Genomic DNA, 19,294 nt, shown 5'->3' on the forward strand with positions numbered 1-19,294 from the left:
AACATAGAATTTTACGAGTATGTCTATGTTTTTTGTTAGTATTAAAGCGATAATATTGTGACGTAAATTTAATTTAAGACAAAAAATATGATTGATTGATGATGACTTTTAAAAAATATGATTTTTGAAATTGATGTTACTTTGTAAAAAATTGTAAACTCTATTTTCTTATTATTATGTAGATTAATAAATATAAGATTATATAACATAGAAAAGTATATAAAGGAGAAATAGTTTACAATGGTTTAAAACCTTTTAAAATTTTTGAGCTAACCATATATGCATTTTACTACATTGACTGTTATTACATATGATATTGCATTGGGCGAAAAGTATGCAGCATTTTACTTTCCACTGAGATCTGACTGCAATATCGATCTTATATATAACCTTATATATATGTTTCGAACCTTATATATAATTATTAAGAAATTTTTTGTAGAAATCATGTCCAGAATTTTACAAAAAGATATTTTATTAGCTATATGTACATCATTAATATATCTTTTTATACCCATGTATGAATGATACAGTCAAATGAAACGAATTACTACAAAGTTAAAAACAAGATAATAAGTCGTAGGCAATTCTACTATTTAAAGCGAATGGACAACATCGTATATATTTTCAATTCGATACAGTTTAAGTTAATACTTTATTACTTTAAATTACTTTAATAATACTTTAATATTAATTAATAATAATTAATTTTTATCAGATATAATTTTTCATAAATGATTGTCACACAATAAACAGGACCGCCAAAAAAAAAAATTAAAATTATACCTTTTCGTTATCTTTTGTTAAAGTTATACTATATTCAGATAGCCAAATTTCCTTAATTTCATAAAAATGAAATTAAGTTAATTTCGAAAGTGTTCATACTGCCCCAAATTAAGGAAATCATATGTTTTTTGTTTACATTTCGAATGTTAAAAATTACATGCTCCAAATACCATTTGTATCTGTGAAATTTGAAAAGTTGATTATAATAACTATAAAGGATGGCATTCAGTAGTTTTATTAGCTTCAGTGTATTTCAGGTATGTGAATTATATTTTCATTATATTATAAATTAATACCAGTTACAATTCTTTCTCTATACTCAAATTTAAAAATTTGCAATACTTCCAATATATGGATATATATATGGATTTTATTAAAGTCAACTGTCATTGACATTTATTTTGAAAAAAATGTGCATTTTTCGTTATCTCAACTTTATGTTTTGCTTAAAATTTTTCTTACGCATAGTTGCATTTGAAATGTCCCTTAATTTCATCCTTTGTTTCAACGAAATTAAGGCCATTTTTCTTAATTTCGTTCTAACCTCAAAACTAAATTTTGTATGGAAAAAACAAATAAATTTCGCTGAAACGAAGATGAAATTAAGATTTTTATGAAATTAAGGTATGCCTAAACATAGTATTTGTATTTCAATTTCCGATAACAAAGTATCTGCATTCATGATCAGTTTAGCAAAATGAACTATGGTAATCCAATTATATCTGTCTGCCTTTTTCTGTTCGAGTATCAAGCATTTTTTAGTTTTTTGAAATAAACTACAACTTTATAGAACTATACATCTTATTATACATAATATATATTACATCAAATATAAGGATTTGAATTGTTTGACTATACTCGATAGTTTCCATATGAATATTCCGAAAAAAGTTTTGTTTATTGCTTATACAAAATTTGAGTTCGAATTAAGTCTGCGAACGATAAATGTAAAATAAATCTACCAAATTTTATTAAAATAAATTAAAACTTTCATATAGTTAGCAAACAATTAATAGAAAACGCATAAGTTCTAACTTAAATCCACTTTTAGCATTTAAATTTAGTTTAAAGATTTTACTTTTACACATTTCTTCGTATCATTGTTTTCCAGTTTATTTCCTTCTCTAATAGAGAGGCTCAATAGTTCAGAGATGAACTAGAGCTTAATAATAAGTTGCTGCAATGACTTCTAAAAACTGTTTCTTATGTCAGATTAATTTTGTTTAAATTTAACTTCACAACAGTCTCAACTAATATCAAATAAAGAGGTAGTGTATCTATGTAGCAATTAATATATTGTTTTTTTTATTACTTACAGTGATTCTCCAGACGTTTTAAAATATTTATATATATATACTTTTGACTTTAAAAACTGTTTTTTTTACAAGAGTTAACCAAAAGTTTTTCATAATTTAATTTTGTCTAATTTTAATTTAACAGCAGTCTCAATCATTAAATTCAATGTCAAATATTGAGATTGCATATTTTCTATCAACCAAAAAACATGTTTATATAATTCCCTTTAATACTATCAATGATCTTCTGAAGGTTTCTGTATATTGATATATGTTAAAAAAACAGTTTTGTTTTAACCATAAGATATTTTCTGCTACGAATATCGTTTTCGCTTGTTTTATATATATATATATATATATATAACCAGAAGTTTTATTAAATAAAATAACAACCATAATTATGAGTAAGTTTTATAGTTTTAATTTCTACTTAATTAAAGATATCGATATAAATATAAATAAAAATATATATATGGTCATAAATTTGTTAAATTAAAGAACAACTATAATTATGAGTAAATTTTATAATTTTAATTTCTATTAAATTAAAAATGTCAATATAAATATAAATGAAAATATATATATAGTCAAAAATTTTATTAAATAAAATAACAACCATTGTTATTAATAAATTTTATAGTTTTAATTTCTACTTAATTAAAAATACATACATTAAAATATTTTAAACTATATTTAATACTAAATATAAATTATTTTAAAATATTTAAAAATAGAACTAGATACGAGTACAACACAGACACACATATTGAAAATGGACTTCCCATCGTCGTTTGATACGATTTTTAAATTTCTTAGACTAAGGAATCAGCTCTCACTTCCTATCTCTTTTTTATGGATCATCTTCTGAGCTTATTGTTTTTTCCTCCGCTTCACACAGCGATCCTTTGAATTTAAGAAAAATTTTTTAGATTTTTCCTCAAAAACATTCACATTATCTTCGCCATATTTCTTCTGGAATGCCTCTAAGAATGATATCAAACAAAAAAGTAAATACACTATTGCTATTATTCTAATATTTACTTTTGATTGCAGCAGTTGCTAACAAATTTTGAACTAACGTCTTATTAGTTGTGTTTATCCAAGCGAAGTGCTGGGCTGCTTCATCTGTTATTAATGTTTTCCAACAGTTAAAAATAAAAGATTTTGCCTTAACCGTATAGGTGCATTTTTGTAAAAAGCAATTTACCTTAAATTAATAATAGAAAAAATAGAAATTATTAACGCAATACTATGGAAAATATTCAATTTTTAATTAAGGTCGTGTGCGAGTTAGGCTAAGTTGATGCTAAACCAAATGGGAGATTTTTTGGGATTTTTTGCACTGCACACATTTTGCCATTTATCAACACGATCGCCACATCAATACATTATCGACACAACTTAGAATTTCCCTCATTTAGAACGCAACTTAGCCTAACTCGCACACGACCTAAGTAAATTATTGCTTGTCTGTCTCGGATACAGACAAATAACCATCAACAGTGGTGGTCTTTGGCGACATCACTTAACAAATGTAATGTATATTTTTAATGATAATTAATTAATACCAGCAAATCAAATTTTTCTTCTAATTTAAGTTCATTATTGAACTGGATGAAAGCTTCAGGTGTTTCGAATGGTTTCTCAGGATAGATAATGTCGTTGATATTGCCATGACTATTAATATTTAATGGATCCTTATTTTCCAGACGCCATTCCTTCTTTAATGCAATCACTTCTTCCGTGAGTGCTGTAACCATAACAATCAAGTTATCTATTTTTTTATGCAGTTCCGACATACTGCCAGGCTGTTTCGATTCTTCAACTTCTGAAGTAAAATTTCAGTCAGAGGTAGATCTTTGTATGAACTGAAACAATTTACCTTTGGGTTCATCCTTACTTACTGTAGATGTATCAGTATGAACTCGTTTACGTGCTCTCATACTGTTTTTATTTTTAATTTAAATATAATTTAATAATTTTTTTTCACTCTTTCCTCATTGTTATACTACAGAATTTAACAATTTTACAGCCATATGTTGGCAATAACTAACGATACAAACAAATATGGTTACCAACCATTTCATTTTATATTGATGTTAAATAAGCTTAACGTTTTTTATATTAGTATATACTATTATTATTTATTATATTTGTTTATTATATTGTATTATATTTGTTATTAATTTATGAAGGTTTGTTTTTAAATCATTTACAATTAAATTATTAATATGGAAAAATAATAATTGTTTAAAAGCAAATCGTAGTCTGTTGAGATTTTAAGTTTATCTCAAAATTATTTATGAAACGAAAACATATACATGGCAATACTTTATTTTAACGGTATTGAAAAGCTATAAAGCTTTTCGTCCTGCTTGCGCGAGTCTGAAAATTGTTTTAACGCTCTTTAATCGATTTTTTACTCACATAAGCACCCCTAAAAGAATTTCGTTAAAAACATTTTTAGCTTACTAAACATAGTTTAACATCAATTTTATTAAGAAGTATCGTTTTATGTTAAGCTTTCAAGGTCAGATATCAGCTGACAGCAACCTTTAAAATCTGTTTTAAAATAATTTAAAATCTACTTTTGATTTTATTTTGCTCATTCGGCTAATTTTACTCATTATTTAAAAAATCAAATTAATAATATAATATCTAATTGCATATAAAAAAAAATACGACAAAGAAAATTATAATTTGTAAAAAATTAATTAAATTCTTAAAACTAAATTTATAACTCATAATAGCAGAATCATTTAACGGTATTGAGAATGTTTTCAATATCGTTGAAATATTACTGCAACGTAGGCATTTACAATTATTTTTCATTTTAATTCATTTAACTACACAAATAAATATGAGTAACAAAATTAAGATTAGGTTAGGTTATACCAGTTCTTCAAGGTATCCACTTATGTCTATTGACCAATTGTGTTACCGTATAAGGGAAAAACTCAGAGGCTCTAAAACTTCTTTGGATGAGTAAGTTGTATAATAAGATTTGTTATGTGTACAGGTTTTTTGAAACAGAATTAGTTGTGCTGTCTAAATAAGCTATAAATCTTCTAAAAACATCTTAATTAGAAACAATATTTGAGATTGTTTTATAGAATTCCAAGCTATATATAAAATAAACCCAAATATATAACGATATTGACTTAAACATAAATACCTATATAGGTTTTCATAAACCTATATAAAATAAATAAATAAAATTTATAGCATGAAGTTCAGAATAACAAAAACAAAATTATACTTTTTGTTTCATACAGTAAATCGAAAATGTAAGGCCCGGTTCGGAATGTAGATGGTGTCTATAGAAGTAAATTGCAGCTTTTAGAAACTATATTAAGAAAAAATGTGATAAACTTCAAAATGTGCAACGTCACCGATATTCAGAACATGTCCTTTATATGGACGATTATACTGTATGCACCAATTACCACTTTATAGCGCAAAGACATAAGAATAGATGGCTGTATTGTGTGATGTATGACATTTAAAAGATACAAGTGCAAATTTAGCAGTAAGTACTAAGATATAGTGTTGCATGAAGGGATATTGTAAATAGTCTAAAAACTATTTCGACACTAAAACAACTTATGTGTAGATTGAACAATTTATTTTATTGAACAATTTATTATATTGTATGTAAAGCTTAAGGTCATATTTATCAATAAAAAAATTGATTTGTAAAATGAGCAGAAACTCATGTTTTGCTCCGGGCGTAAATTAGTTCAGCATTGCTTATTTATATATTGTGGGACGTTGGGATAGCGCACCGTCCAACCAGTGGCCTTACTGAGGTAAAGGATTAGCCGAAGTAGACCATGAAACGACTTGGGCCCTTTTTCGTTCTTCGAGTTTTTGGATGTCGTTATTGCTTAACTGAAAGTTCATTGTTTCGTGCTTTCAGATTGTTCTTTTCTTGAATAAACCCTTACAGTTTCAAATTTTTTTAAATAATTTTGTTTAATGAATAATGATTTTAATAATAAAAGCTTAATATTAAAAACATTTATGTATCAAAGTTCTTGTAACAATAGATGTAATAATTTACTTTCAGAGTTGTCAAATAAACAGCATTAAGCCTGTGTGAAACAAATTGGCATCACTTTTAAAATATATTGAATGTTGTTTTTGTCATATGAAATATAAAAAGTATAAGTCCAAAAGGTTAATTAATTGAAATAAAAATTAAAAATTATTAAAAATTAATTATTCATTTATTTGAATTTATTAGTAAAGGAAATGCGCATATAGTTTTTGTGGGTGTCTGGAATTTTGCAACATATTTTCAGTGAATATTCACAATAAACTGATTTTCAAATTTAATTGCACAAAAACTTAAGACGTAAAATTTTTAAGAATAAAACCTAACTGAAGATTTAAAGGGCATTGTTGTTGCTTCACATGTTTTCTTTAGTAAGTTACGAGTATTTTTTTGCTACTCTGAAAGAAAAAATTACGACTGATAATAATACAAACTAAAGTAATCTAGATTAAGTAAAAAAGTGCTCTTAAATATATGTAATTTAAAGCATGTAAAATATTTACTTGACTTTGATATTTTTTCTAAAAAAGCATAGTTAATATATGTAATTATCTCTAGTATAAGTAAATAAAATATGTTGGAGAGATTAAGCGTATCTATAGATACTAGTATTTCAAATTTTGGTTTGTTTTCTTAATTTAAAGTATTGATACAGAATAAATATCTTTAGAGTTTTCAAATGGACAATATTTATGTAGAAACTACATGCTTATACTCGGATAAAGCGATTAGGAATGCTAATCGGATATTTTTGTGTCGTGTGGCCTCAAGGACAAAAGACAGCGAAAGGACATTAACAAAACCTGGCGTATGGTTTTGCTGGTCTGTGATATTCGAAACAATATTGCCTCATTGTTTGATAAACAAGCATAGATTAGTAACATAAACATTGCCTCATTTAAAATAAATCATAAGACGATTAAACAAATTTAGGCAAATTATTGATGCTAATGAGTGCGGATTAAATTGTTTCTAATAAAGAGCATTTTTACTCATTAACAATGCCTACTTGATGTGATAATCCCTACTAGGATACCTGTGCATTTCGCACAATAGATACGTGACATAAAGTGGTCATATATTGTTACTGGATATCTAATATAAAATATAATATAAGTATGCGCAGAACAGCATATTTATTGTATTTAAATGTAAATTTTTATTTTAGACAAAGTATAAAAAAAAATATATATATAAATAAAAAAACAAATAAAATATAAAATTATCAAAAATGAAAAAGTAAGTATTGACTTTATTGTAGGTAGATTAGTAATAAATTACAGCAAATCGTTTTCACTAAAGTTGATACGCCAATCAACCCCGCCCTAACAATCCTCAAGTCCACTTCTGGACTCTCAGGAAGATATGCTGATTTAAGGTCCGTCATCAACTAAAAGACAAATAAATGATATGATTTTTTTTTTAGCCTAGTTAAAGCCTAGTGTGGGGTAGAGATAAGCCCCCCAGCCATTATAGAGTAAAAGTGCGTAATAGCACTAACTCAATAAAAAGAAGAAGAAGAAGATGTGATTATCTTATACCGTTTTCATTTTTCTGAGTATAAATTTAATAATTCATATTTAAACTCATTTATGTATAAATTTTTCTAATTATTATACATATGTCATACATGAATAGAATGTAAGTGATAGTATTAAAGTATTACTGCTGCTAGAAAATAGCGAAATCAGTAGTTGTTCCCAAAATATTCAGAGATTTAACGTTGCACATTTGATATAAATAAAAGACACATGCCCATTTATTATTCCCCTCTTATTGGTCAAATAACTACGTTGGAGGAAACATCCCTCTACTTTAATTATCAACAAATGTTTAAATTAAGGATAGATACGTATGTATGGCTTATTCATCATCAGTTCCTGTATCTCCCACTGGAACTGGAGCTTTACACTAAAGTAGGGACATTCATTTTATTAACTGAATATTTCACTATTTTTATAAAATTTACTAACATATTTTAAATATAATAAATCAAAAATAAAAGTTGAATTATATTATATGTATTCATTCTATCATATGCTAAAGGGCACTATTTCCACCTTTAATGCGGAAGTATTTATATTTTCCAGCTTTTTTTTTTGCTCTCAAAACATGGAAATAGTAATGTGATATTTTTGTATTTTTTAACACCGAAAAACAATAATAAATTATGCATGTTTGACCATAAAAATAGCAACAATAAACAAATCGGCTTATCCAGTGGATTCCTCTTTTATTCTTGTGCCCTTTGGTGCATATATTTTGGTCCCGATATGTGGTTGGCTCGAATAAATGTGCGCTATTGTAAAAATTGCATTTGAAGTGGCCGCTACATGTGTTGGCTTTTACTTCTGTGGGAAATAAAAATAATTAGAGAAAAAAAGATTTTTAATAGAATGATGTATACATATGATTATTGCATAAGATTAGAGTATATTGATGTACTTTTAAATCTAAAATCTAGTTACATTATGTAGTTATGATATTGACACTTGTTTATTGCACTTTTCTTATCGTTAAGATCTGATTTGATTTTCAAATTTGTTAAGTGTAATAAATAATAAAAATTTTATACAAATAATTTGCATATATTATGTATTGTACAATATACTTTCGTAACTGGAATTAAGGTTCCACTAGTAGTATTAAAAAAACACGAAACGAGGTATCGTAAGAAATTCTTGATCGGATTTCAGTTACAGATAATATAGGATTCTATCACGAATATAGAGTGACGCCTTAATAGAACCGAAAGATAAATTAAAGAAGCACAAATTAATGGCGTTTTCCATAAGTCATTTTGGGGATACTTTTTCAATCGACACTTATTTTAAAGCAATTTTGATTTTAGATTAGTAAATCTGTATAACACTCGAGATTAATGTATAACACTATAAATTTCCCTACAGTAGCAAAATTACTCTAAATTAACCGCTGTGTAAATAGCATATGTATATGAGAAAAATATAAATTTCTACAAACACAACTAAAAAAAAATTTAGTTTAATTTAAAAACGTTCGAATGGGCAACAAAATTTGACAGATCTAGAATAAAACCAGATTGAATATAGATTTACTAATCGAAAACGCCATAGGAATAGATGAATTCATTATAAGCAGATCGGTGTCATATTGTAGTACTACCAAAACTACATTTATGAGGTAGTACAGATAGATAGACATAGCCACGATTCGCTGATAGCTTCTTAAAGTTAATGACATTCAGACTTCGTGTATCTTGATAAATATTATCTTATCATTGATAAAATAATAAGATGGAATAAACCTGCCTATATTCCATTCGGTTCGCTTATCACATTTTGCAGATGAGAACATACAGACTTCTTGTATCTTGATAAACATTATCTTATCATCTGGGAGTTGATCGATCTCTGTGTCTTCTTGTCATAAGCTCAACATTGACAATAATTTTAGGTTTTCTCTCAATATCCATACATACAATGCTTAAATGTCCACATTGTATGTATGTCTCTGTGCTGAAATAAATCTTGAGTTATTTTTATTTTCCTGTTCATTTTCTCTATTTTTTCTCCTCCTAGAAGCGTCTTTGTGTGTTTAAATTGTGCCATATGTTAAATTTAGTGAACTTTTTTCAAAGATTAAGAGACTTTCTTGAACTGTTTCTTTCATATTTTTGGTTTCCAATATGTAAATAGCTAACAGCCTTATTATTGTTTTTAAAATGTTGATTTATTGTTATCGAAAGTAGTCTAGATGTCGCCAGATAGATGATAAAACTTAATAGATCATGTTTTAATCGACGAAAAGCAGTTCGGTTTTAGTAGTAACTAGCATTTTTTGCGGCTCTACTACCATTATCTTTGTTGATAATCGTACCAGAGTATGCTATCTACAACATCAAAGCTGTATTTACTAATTGATAAAATTTGCATATAGGGTATTTCGTTTTTCACCTTTAGGTTAAGGTATTCATCTTGACTTCAATTATTTTTAAAACAACAGCCTCAGTGTGGCTGCTGTAGTTCCTGTATTTTATATATCCATTTTCACCTTGTTTTTTCGGATTTAAGCATCACGGCAAGCATTATCAATCCAATCTGCATTTCGAGTAGTTCTTTTTTCACTTAATAGCATTGCAGTTTCAATTCTCCTTTACTGGGTTTGGTGTATTATTCCTTATTTGTAATTTTTGCCGTAGTATATTAAGGTATTTTTCTCAGATTTCTGCACTCTATATTCTTCAGTTTGTCTTCATCCCATTGATATTATTTCTTTACACACTAGCTGTCAGAAGAAAACAGAGACACTAAAGGTCAATCCTAATTTAACATGGTTTAGAACTATTTTTAAAGCGAATTACTACGGAGATTAAATAAGAGTATATCCAACGCAAGTGTTGATGGTCAAAAGACGGTAAACTCCCACAAACCTGGAAACCTGAAGCAAACAAAGATATGTTACGTTTGGGGGATTGAAAATGATTTTTATATTACAAGTTGCCAGGTACAATAGATAATTCGGTACTCTACTACTCAAAGCTCGGCCACTTGAATGAAACAATCAAGAAAAAGCAAACAGAATTAAGAGACAAAACTTTATAATATAATATTGGAAGTATATGCTATTAAAATTCATGGCTTTTCAAATATCCAAATTCATTAATACAATGGATATTTATATGTTATCGTCTATGCAATTCCTCTCCCCCATCACATATCTTATTATATATATGTCCTTAAATTCGACAAATATTCGTATACTTATTACCTGCAACAATCCCAATACAAGATTCTCTATTTCAATCAGTTGGAACATACCTATTACATAAATTAGGTATACAACCGAGCCTATAAGAACTATTTCATAGAATATATTCCTAGACTTAACCTTTTACATTCTTTAAATTCACTTAATCTTAACATTCACTAAAATCTTATTGTTCTCCTTAATCAGGTCTTAGCTTAATTTATTTATATAAATGTAAACCCTTTAAAATATCTTCGCCTTCTCTTGACTACTGTGATGGGATTTTTGGCATTCGGTCCTCTATGGACAGGCTAAACTTCATAAACCTATATTTTGTGCATTACTAAACGATATTTTTAGTGGATTCGGATCTCACATTGACGCTATTAATTTCATATATTATACCATCACTTTCTAATTATGAAATGAGAAAAAGGACATTAGGAATTTTCCTTAACTGCATCTTACAATATATAACTTAGGGATTTCAATAAATTTAGCTCTGCATATTCTCCTTCCGTTTTCTGACTCCGATATCCATTCTGATCTCCAATCCATTCCTTCATTTCAAAATTTCTTACAGCTAAAGAGACTCTGATATCCAATCCATTTCTTCATTTCAAAATTCTTTTTAGTAAAAGAGCTATATTTGAATTTAACACTATATTACCTGCTTTCTATGTTATTGTATATATGCTTTATATCAAGATTATTTGCAAAAGAAAATAAAAGAATAAAAGAGAAAAGTCCTTAATCGCAAATTACTGCTACTTCTTTCATTAAATATATAATAGTACATAAAAAATCAGCTTAAATACATAAAGGAAATGGATTTTTTTGAAATAAATATGGATTTTTGGTAGTTTTTGGTATTAGAGTGGATATTTACCGATAAAACCTCCTATATATGCTATTACTAATAATCCAACAAACGTAATACAATATATAAAAAGAGTTAATATTTTATTTTTCATAACATATCATTCATATATTTATTCTATATTTCATAAACATCGTTTTTGATTTTTTATACTCAAATATATTATATTATATTACATATTTACAATTAGTGCATACATCACGAAATAAGGATTTACGCATCAAACAATTTTTTAGAACACCTACTACTCTTCCATGATATCACAATAGGGCATTATTTGTGCTTAATAAGCTTTGGTGTATAAGTCTGCCTTTCCAGCTCAATCAAACTTCACTCTATTCTATAATAACCATATCTTGTTCTGATTCTGGTTCCGGACTTGAAGCGTTAGACGAAAGTGTGGAGTCGTAATAGTCCTCTTTATCACGCTTCTCCCGTCGCTCACGCGCACGTCTATTTTGAAACCAAATTTTCACTCTTGTATTTGTTAGATCCAGGGAAGCAGCTAACTTGTTCGCGTCTTCGGCACTGAGATAATTTGAAACCCGATAAGCATTCTCCAAAGCGTGTAATTGTGCCGGTGTGAAAGGAATGCGTGGTAAACGCCCAGGGGTACGCTTCGCTGGACCACATCGCAAAGATCCTGTAATTAAATAATAACATTTTATGTATAATAAAAACGATAATTACAAAACATGAATTTAATTGTAATCTAGAAGATGGGAAAGAAAACTTACTTGGCAATTTTGGCGGATGATAACGTGTATATTGAAGCCAATTGTATAATGGTAATTGTTCATAATTTTGTTGCATATCATCAGTAGGAATATTTTGATTAATATTATTATAAGGATGATAGCTTTTGATTCTAATTCTCTGTATAACACCCACGGAAGCATTCGTACCAATATATTTCTCACCGGCACGATTTAATATATAATCAATGCTAAAATCTGTCATTTTTGGTAAGTCAAAGTTGTACTATTTATTTATTATTGAGATTTTTAAAAATTAAAAATATTAAATAAATAGTTTTCTAAATATTATTTTTTTCACTACACGATCCTGCTACTTGCAAACTGAAAGTTCGACTGTTGGAATATTTCCACTTGCACGCGAATTTTAAGGATCATGCGATTCTCTAACAGAATGCGCCATTTTTCTCTTATTTTCTTTCTCTTTTCAATTTTAGCAAAGAGGCAAATTATTGTTTGAAAACACGAATCTCAATAGTATTTAAAACCAGTGAGGCATTTTAATCTCTAAAATGGGCGTTACCCTCATCCAAACCGCAGCAGACATCATCAGGTAAGCAGATAGATTTCATTGATTAAATTGCTCACCCTAACGAGCTTAAGATTCGCAAGGGCAAACTCTAAGGTAATTGAAAACTGAAAGCCAACCAACCTACTGCCACTTCTTTTGCGCTAAACGTGCACTAGAGCAACTCAAAAAGGATACTCTTCCCAGGATTAAACTGAAAACATTGTTTCAATAAAAATGTATTGCCAAAAAAAAAAAAAATGAAGACTCATACAAAGTTTCATTCATGTTTTTTGTGTTTTTTTTATACATTTTATTAATCTTACTTCGTTGGGTAACCCATATAACTCGACGATGGGAAAACAAGTTGAGCGGTATATCCTAATATGTTTTGATTGATATATAATTGTTTTGAAATTGTTGACGCAATATTATACTAACATTCTGACAACCCCAAAAAAATATCTGTTACAAAGTTTTTATTGTTGTTATTTGGCATATGTTCACAATTTGAATATCATTACATGGAAGTTTATGGAAATTATTAACTGTAATCAATTTTATTTCTTTTCATTTTTAGTAAATTCAAAAGCTAATACATGAGTTCTTATTAAATTTTTAAAGTTATCATTATCCATAGTTTAGTTAAACGCTTAAAAATATATAAGTATATCAATTTGTACGAGGTTGGTTGCATTGGCAGGCCATCAAATAACTTCTATGTATCTCAATTAACGATTTTTCGCCGGAATCCCTAATATAGAAAAGTATAGCTTAAATCCATCACGTCGAATTTAGATAATTTAATTGGTATTTCGTCTTCACCGATAAACAGTCTGATGAACTGTCAAAGAAGTATCTACTTAAAAAGCTATTTCTTCTAGACCTATTTCTTCTGTTTTATGGTTTTTTTTCCTGCACGTTTCTACAACTTCTGCAGTGAGGAGTATACGCAGTTTCTCTGCCTGGATTACTATACAGCAATGACCAAAAAGAACTGTAGTAAGCCTTGCAGCATTCACGCGGTCGATTTTGATGAGTTTCTAGGATCTAGTTTTATTATAGATTAGCCATGTTAACCTGGGAGTTGTACATGACTTAAGTACCTTCCATATGTTATTGGCAAGCTAAAGAAAGTGGGTATAAGTACTTCTCTAGTGTAATATAAACCGGTGCAATCAGGGACGCATCCAGGGAAGCACCAGAGGTTATACGGTATATATTATAAAACCAACGAAAACATTAACTATATAGTTTATTTAAAGTAGAAAATTTTAAGTTGCATCTACAACGACACAACCATTTATTAAATATTTCCATAAGAGTTCTGCTCTAATGCAAAATAATGAGCAGTTCTGCTGGCTTGATCAACTTGTACAAATGAAAGAAAATATTACGGCTAGAAAGGTACTTAATTCGGTACTCGCAAATGGAAAACGTGGTAGAGGATGTTTACATCTTAACATCAACTGGTAGAAGGACTAGTTGAAAAACGATATGGGAACGCTCAGTACTACCAACAGGCGACAACAAGCCACTGATTGGACTGGCTACCGGATGCGGCCAAAGGCGATTTATGTCTGTGATAGCCATCTTACTAAGTAAGTAAGTGATACTATAATAACTAACTAAATCTAGAAAAGTATTAATTTCAGAATTGTTTAACAATTTGTTAAAGATGTTTCAAAAAGTGAAATATTTGAGTTCTTATAAAACTTCAACAGAATTTATTGAAAAATACAGATACCTCATGCTTTCTTTTTGTTATGTTGGTACACCCTTTCTTGACATATAGTACAAATTTGAGCGCCATCTGTCAATTAGTTTGTTTCCAGCAGCTCTTAATGTGAGACTAACATACCTCAAGTGCATTTAGCGATTTTTACTACGGAAAATTCTTGTTGTACGCGATTTTTTGACCAAACAGGGCACCACTGTCATCGCTCAGGCACCATATTCGCCAGATCTGGATCTGTGCAACTTTTTTCTGTTCCCGAAACTCAAATTGCCCTTTTGTGGTAACCGTTTTGAGTCGATTGAATCGATAAAAAAGAATTCGTTGAAGGAATTAAAAGCCATACTTTCACGGGCCTACGAAAAGTGTATGGAAGATTGGGTTAAGCGTTCGCATATTTTAAAGGAGATAAAATAAATTTGGAATAAAATTTAAATTTGTGTGTTTTATTTACAAAATCCGAGTACTTTTTGAGCAGAAGGTACATGAGTGTTGTGGCAAATATGTAATATATTTATGTTTAAATTTTGGTCTAATATTCTATGGTACACACATTCTCTAACTCGTATTATAAGAATTTATTTAAATTACATCAGTGCCATTAAAGAATTCTTTACCTTTACTTTTACTAATGGCAAGCGAGAGCAACTGGACCGTGGTGGCGAGGCACGTGGAGGCAGTACTACGTGCAAAAAAGAGGCGCCTGGACGCAGGTACAACAGCAGCGACGTAACATTTAATCTTACAATCAGGATGTGCATGATCTGAAGCAATACCTAGTGGTGGTTCTGGGTCATGTACTTCATCCTGGAAAGGGGAGTTTTTTCACATGTCAGCGATTAGCGCGAACCGTGCACTACCCACAGAAAGACGTTTTCTGCGGGTGTGTGTAGACATTTTTTGTTCCCCAGCCTCGAAATAAAAAAAAAAAAAAAATTAAAGAATTCTTTGGTTAGCAGATTTGTTAATCAAAAATAAGTAACCTTACATTTACAGTCCTTAACTGTGACTTGAATAATAAAATAATAAAATAAAATTAACTGTGACTTGAATAAATGTCAATTTACATAAAATGTTATGTAAATTGACTCCTATTTAAAACTGTCATTAATACGGATGATCTCAAAACTCATCTTATTATAAATATTGTATTTTCTATTAAAATAAACAGTTTAATAAATAATAGTTTACCATATATATATATAAATCATTGCCAAAAAATATCAAAAAATAATAATTTAGCTTGCATTATTTATATAAGCTACATAAGATCATTTTTGTACCCCAATTCTTTTGTCTATAATGCTGTCAATATTGAGCAGTTAGACAACATTTTGTGATCCTTAGCTCCTCGATACTACACCAGTTGCCACAACCTTCCACTCAACATACTACGCACTGATCACCTGCCCTCTGATCTACTACTCTCTATGAGTAACAACCCTCCCCACATTCTGGTCCTTCATTTGGACGTCATTGCCCACTCCTCATCTGTAATACCGTTGTATAATCGTGGTTACAGTAACCTAGTTGTTCTAACTTCATTTACAATTACCCACCTCTAAACCCGTAGACAATTTTTCTTTATGGCTTAGATATATTTATGTTACTTCATAATTGTTAAGCCTTTGAATAATTTACTTTATTTCTTTTCCTATATTCTCGAATGAGACTCCCAGCCTCAGATCTGCACGGTCCCCTGCTCGGAATCTGTTCTCCATGCATTCCTAAGAGTTGGTTTTAGTGGGTTCAAGTCTCACGCGATGGCTTTTGTCTCACACGATTTCCAACAATTTAATAGGTTATATAGGTTTAATAGGTTATAATAAATATAATATGAAAAGGTAAGTTGTGTACAACTTGATCAAGATCGATTAATATAAACCATATATATATATACCTATATATAAATATATATATATATATATATATATATATATATATATATATATATATATATATATATATATATATATATTTCAACATTATATGAAATCCATCGATAACATTATTATGATGTTTTTAAAATTAAAAGCAGTATCTATGTATAATTATAATTAAAAACAGAAATATGTATAACATTAATAAAATCTTGTGAGATTAGCAAATTTAATACAATTATAATATTTGTTTTTTATTTATACGTATTTTTGTTATAATTTCAGAATACATATCCTTACAACACATGCACAATCCTTTATAGAAAATTAAATTGCTTCGAGCAACTGTAAACTGGAATACATCTGCTCTGAGGATAGCCCATAATTGCTCTAATTATTCCTTAAATAAAAATTTGCCTATCGATTCATTATCGCCATCTCTGATTTGTAATTCTCCAACCACAAAGAAAATTTTCCGAAAAAAAAATGTTTTTAATCCTTCAAGTGTGACATATTTTTACTGTATCTAAAGTAAAACATCATGTAATTGGTATTTAATTTTGTATTTATTCAATTGAGTATCAGATAATTTTTATTATCCACATACTTCTGAATAAGAGAGACATAAGCACATAGAAACATATATCAACAATCACCACCACATAATTATTATGACACAAATTTATAAATGTATACATACCATATATATATTGGCGTGTCCTTCCGATTTATATTTTGTTGGGTAAACGAAAGTAATTTTTCCATTATTTCCATTAACAGATCGTCAACTCTGATAAGTCATCTGATACTTGATGAGCGGAGTTGTTTGTTACTTACCCGTTTGGGTGCTTCAGTTTGCATCACTGATTTTATGGTTAACCACTCGAAAAAAGGATGTATCACTTTCTATTTTATTCGCACAAAATTGGCCTCAGCTCATCTAATTGCTCACAGCTTTTTATTCGTCCTTTCGCATTTAAAAGGGATCAGTCTTGTTACAAATATTTTTTTTTTTGATAACTGCATGCAAAATAAATTTATTTACTTATTTTCTCATTTGTATATAAGTTTATTCATTCCGTTGAGAAATTGGATTAAAAAATCAAATACTAGTTTGTGTACTAATTTAATTTTAGAGCTAAGAATTTAATTTTGTTTTTAAAAGAATTTTTTTTAAATTTATTTATTTAAACATCAATTAGCAAATTTTTTGTTGCAATGTGTATTTTATAAGATTGTCAATAGTCAATTGGAGACTATGCGCCTGCATTAGAGACCCTGGATAGATAAAGATTCTTGTCAGATCACAACACTCACCTTGTCAAATTTAGACATAATTTGTAACTGTCAGCTACTTCAACTATAGCAGAACGAGCTCAGTACTACAGTACTCGTATCGGTGCAGACAGTATTGTCACAGCGTTTTAGAGGGGGACATGCAATAAAACTTATTCTAGCATCTAACGACTTTTGTCGAGTAATGCGTCTTCGGATGAGGAGGAGACTGTACTCTACATTATGTGTCAATGTCTATCATTAACTAGTCTAGTCTGTCTATCTATAATATCTGTACCTTACCTTTACAGAAGAAGATTGAAAAACTTCGAGCACCCTTACATATCTGACAACAGAGCTGTCCGACTTTAAGCTCACGAACATAATCAAGTTCATAGACTTTAGATTGGTGTCCTTCTACTGGAATGATGGAGTTGCACGTTTTCAGAAGGATGCAGTTTCTATACTAGTTGTTGGGACTTTTCAGTTCCGGCATATGAACAATATCAAATCCATATTATCACAACAAATGTCTGCCTAAGTGAATTTTGATGCGCAAGGATGTCACTCCAACCGAACATAAACTAACTGATATAAGTCATTATATGTTCTATAATTTTTACAAAAGCACAGCAGGGTATGTTTGTTGGAACTTAAGTAGTCGTGGGTATCGTAAGATGTATTTAAAAGTGTCTGGCTTTAAGCATTAAAAAGGACTATCACCTTAGGCCAATAGATCTAAATGGGTCCTAGGAATCACCGCTGTCATCTACTTACTGATCTATAATATCTATACCTTACCTTTACAGAAGTAAAAATAGATATAAATAGACATAATAAGTACGCTGTGTACACTAAGTACACTAAAACCAACTAATGAAACTTAATCTAAAAAAATTCTACCCATTTATCCGGATATCAATTGTGATAAATCAGATTACTATCGTCCTCGCATATATTTTAATTATAACATTGCCATTAGAACTTCTGCAAAAGTAGATTGAGAAGCAAGGTTGATTACAATGCAAGGAAAGATAGCGGTTTACACTGATGGACCCAAATGGATATAATCACAAGAGCTAAAGTGAGATTTTTAATTTTTATTACGTTTGCAATCGTGTTTTAATATTTTTCACAAGGTCCGTGATATGACAATAGAAATCGTGATCGTTGCTAGACCATCCCGTCCTCTCTTTTAATCCATTTATTCACTAATGGATTGTACTAACGGATTAATGCACCATGGACTATTACAACAGCTACTCTTCATTTCAGTAACATTTAATCAATTTTAATATTTTATACATATACCTGCATTTCTCTTTAGGACTAACAACCTAGCTTATACAAGAATACATAAATCTGTTACAAAGTGACCAAACAATAATTTTTTTT

General features: G+C 29.1%; 2 protein-coding genes across 2 annotated transcripts; both read right to left on the bottom strand.

The window, feature by feature from the left end:
* Nucleotides 1-2,773: 2,773 nt before the first annotated feature.
* On the bottom strand, nucleotides 2,774-4,118 carry LOC119684140. The gene is made up of 4 exons (XM_038098103.1): nucleotides 3,964-4,118; nucleotides 3,650-3,909; nucleotides 3,123-3,288; nucleotides 2,774-3,064 (listed from the first exon to the last, which is right to left on the bottom strand). The coding sequence occupies exons 1-4, from the start codon at nucleotides 4,022-4,024 to the stop codon at nucleotides 2,952-2,954; spliced, it is 600 nt and encodes a 199-aa protein (XP_037954031.1). The 5' UTR covers nucleotides 4,025-4,118; the 3' UTR covers nucleotides 2,774-2,951.
* Nucleotides 4,119-12,081: 7,963 nt separating this feature from the next.
* LOC119676241 (homeobox protein MSX-1) lies at nucleotides 12,082-12,706 on the bottom strand. The gene is made up of 2 exons (XM_038087478.1): nucleotides 12,484-12,706; nucleotides 12,082-12,389 (listed from the first exon to the last, which is right to left on the bottom strand). Exons 1-2 carry the CDS (start codon nucleotides 12,704-12,706, stop codon nucleotides 12,082-12,084), a joined length of 531 nt encoding a protein of 176 aa, XP_037943406.1.
* Nucleotides 12,707-19,294: the final 6,588 nt, after the last annotated feature.

The sequence above is a fragment of the Teleopsis dalmanni genome, chromosome 2 (genome assembly GCF_002237135.1).
Source record: "Teleopsis dalmanni isolate 2A chromosome 2, ASM223713v2, whole genome shotgun sequence".
Classification (NCBI taxonomy): domain Eukaryota; kingdom Metazoa; phylum Arthropoda; class Insecta; order Diptera; family Diopsidae; genus Teleopsis; species Teleopsis dalmanni.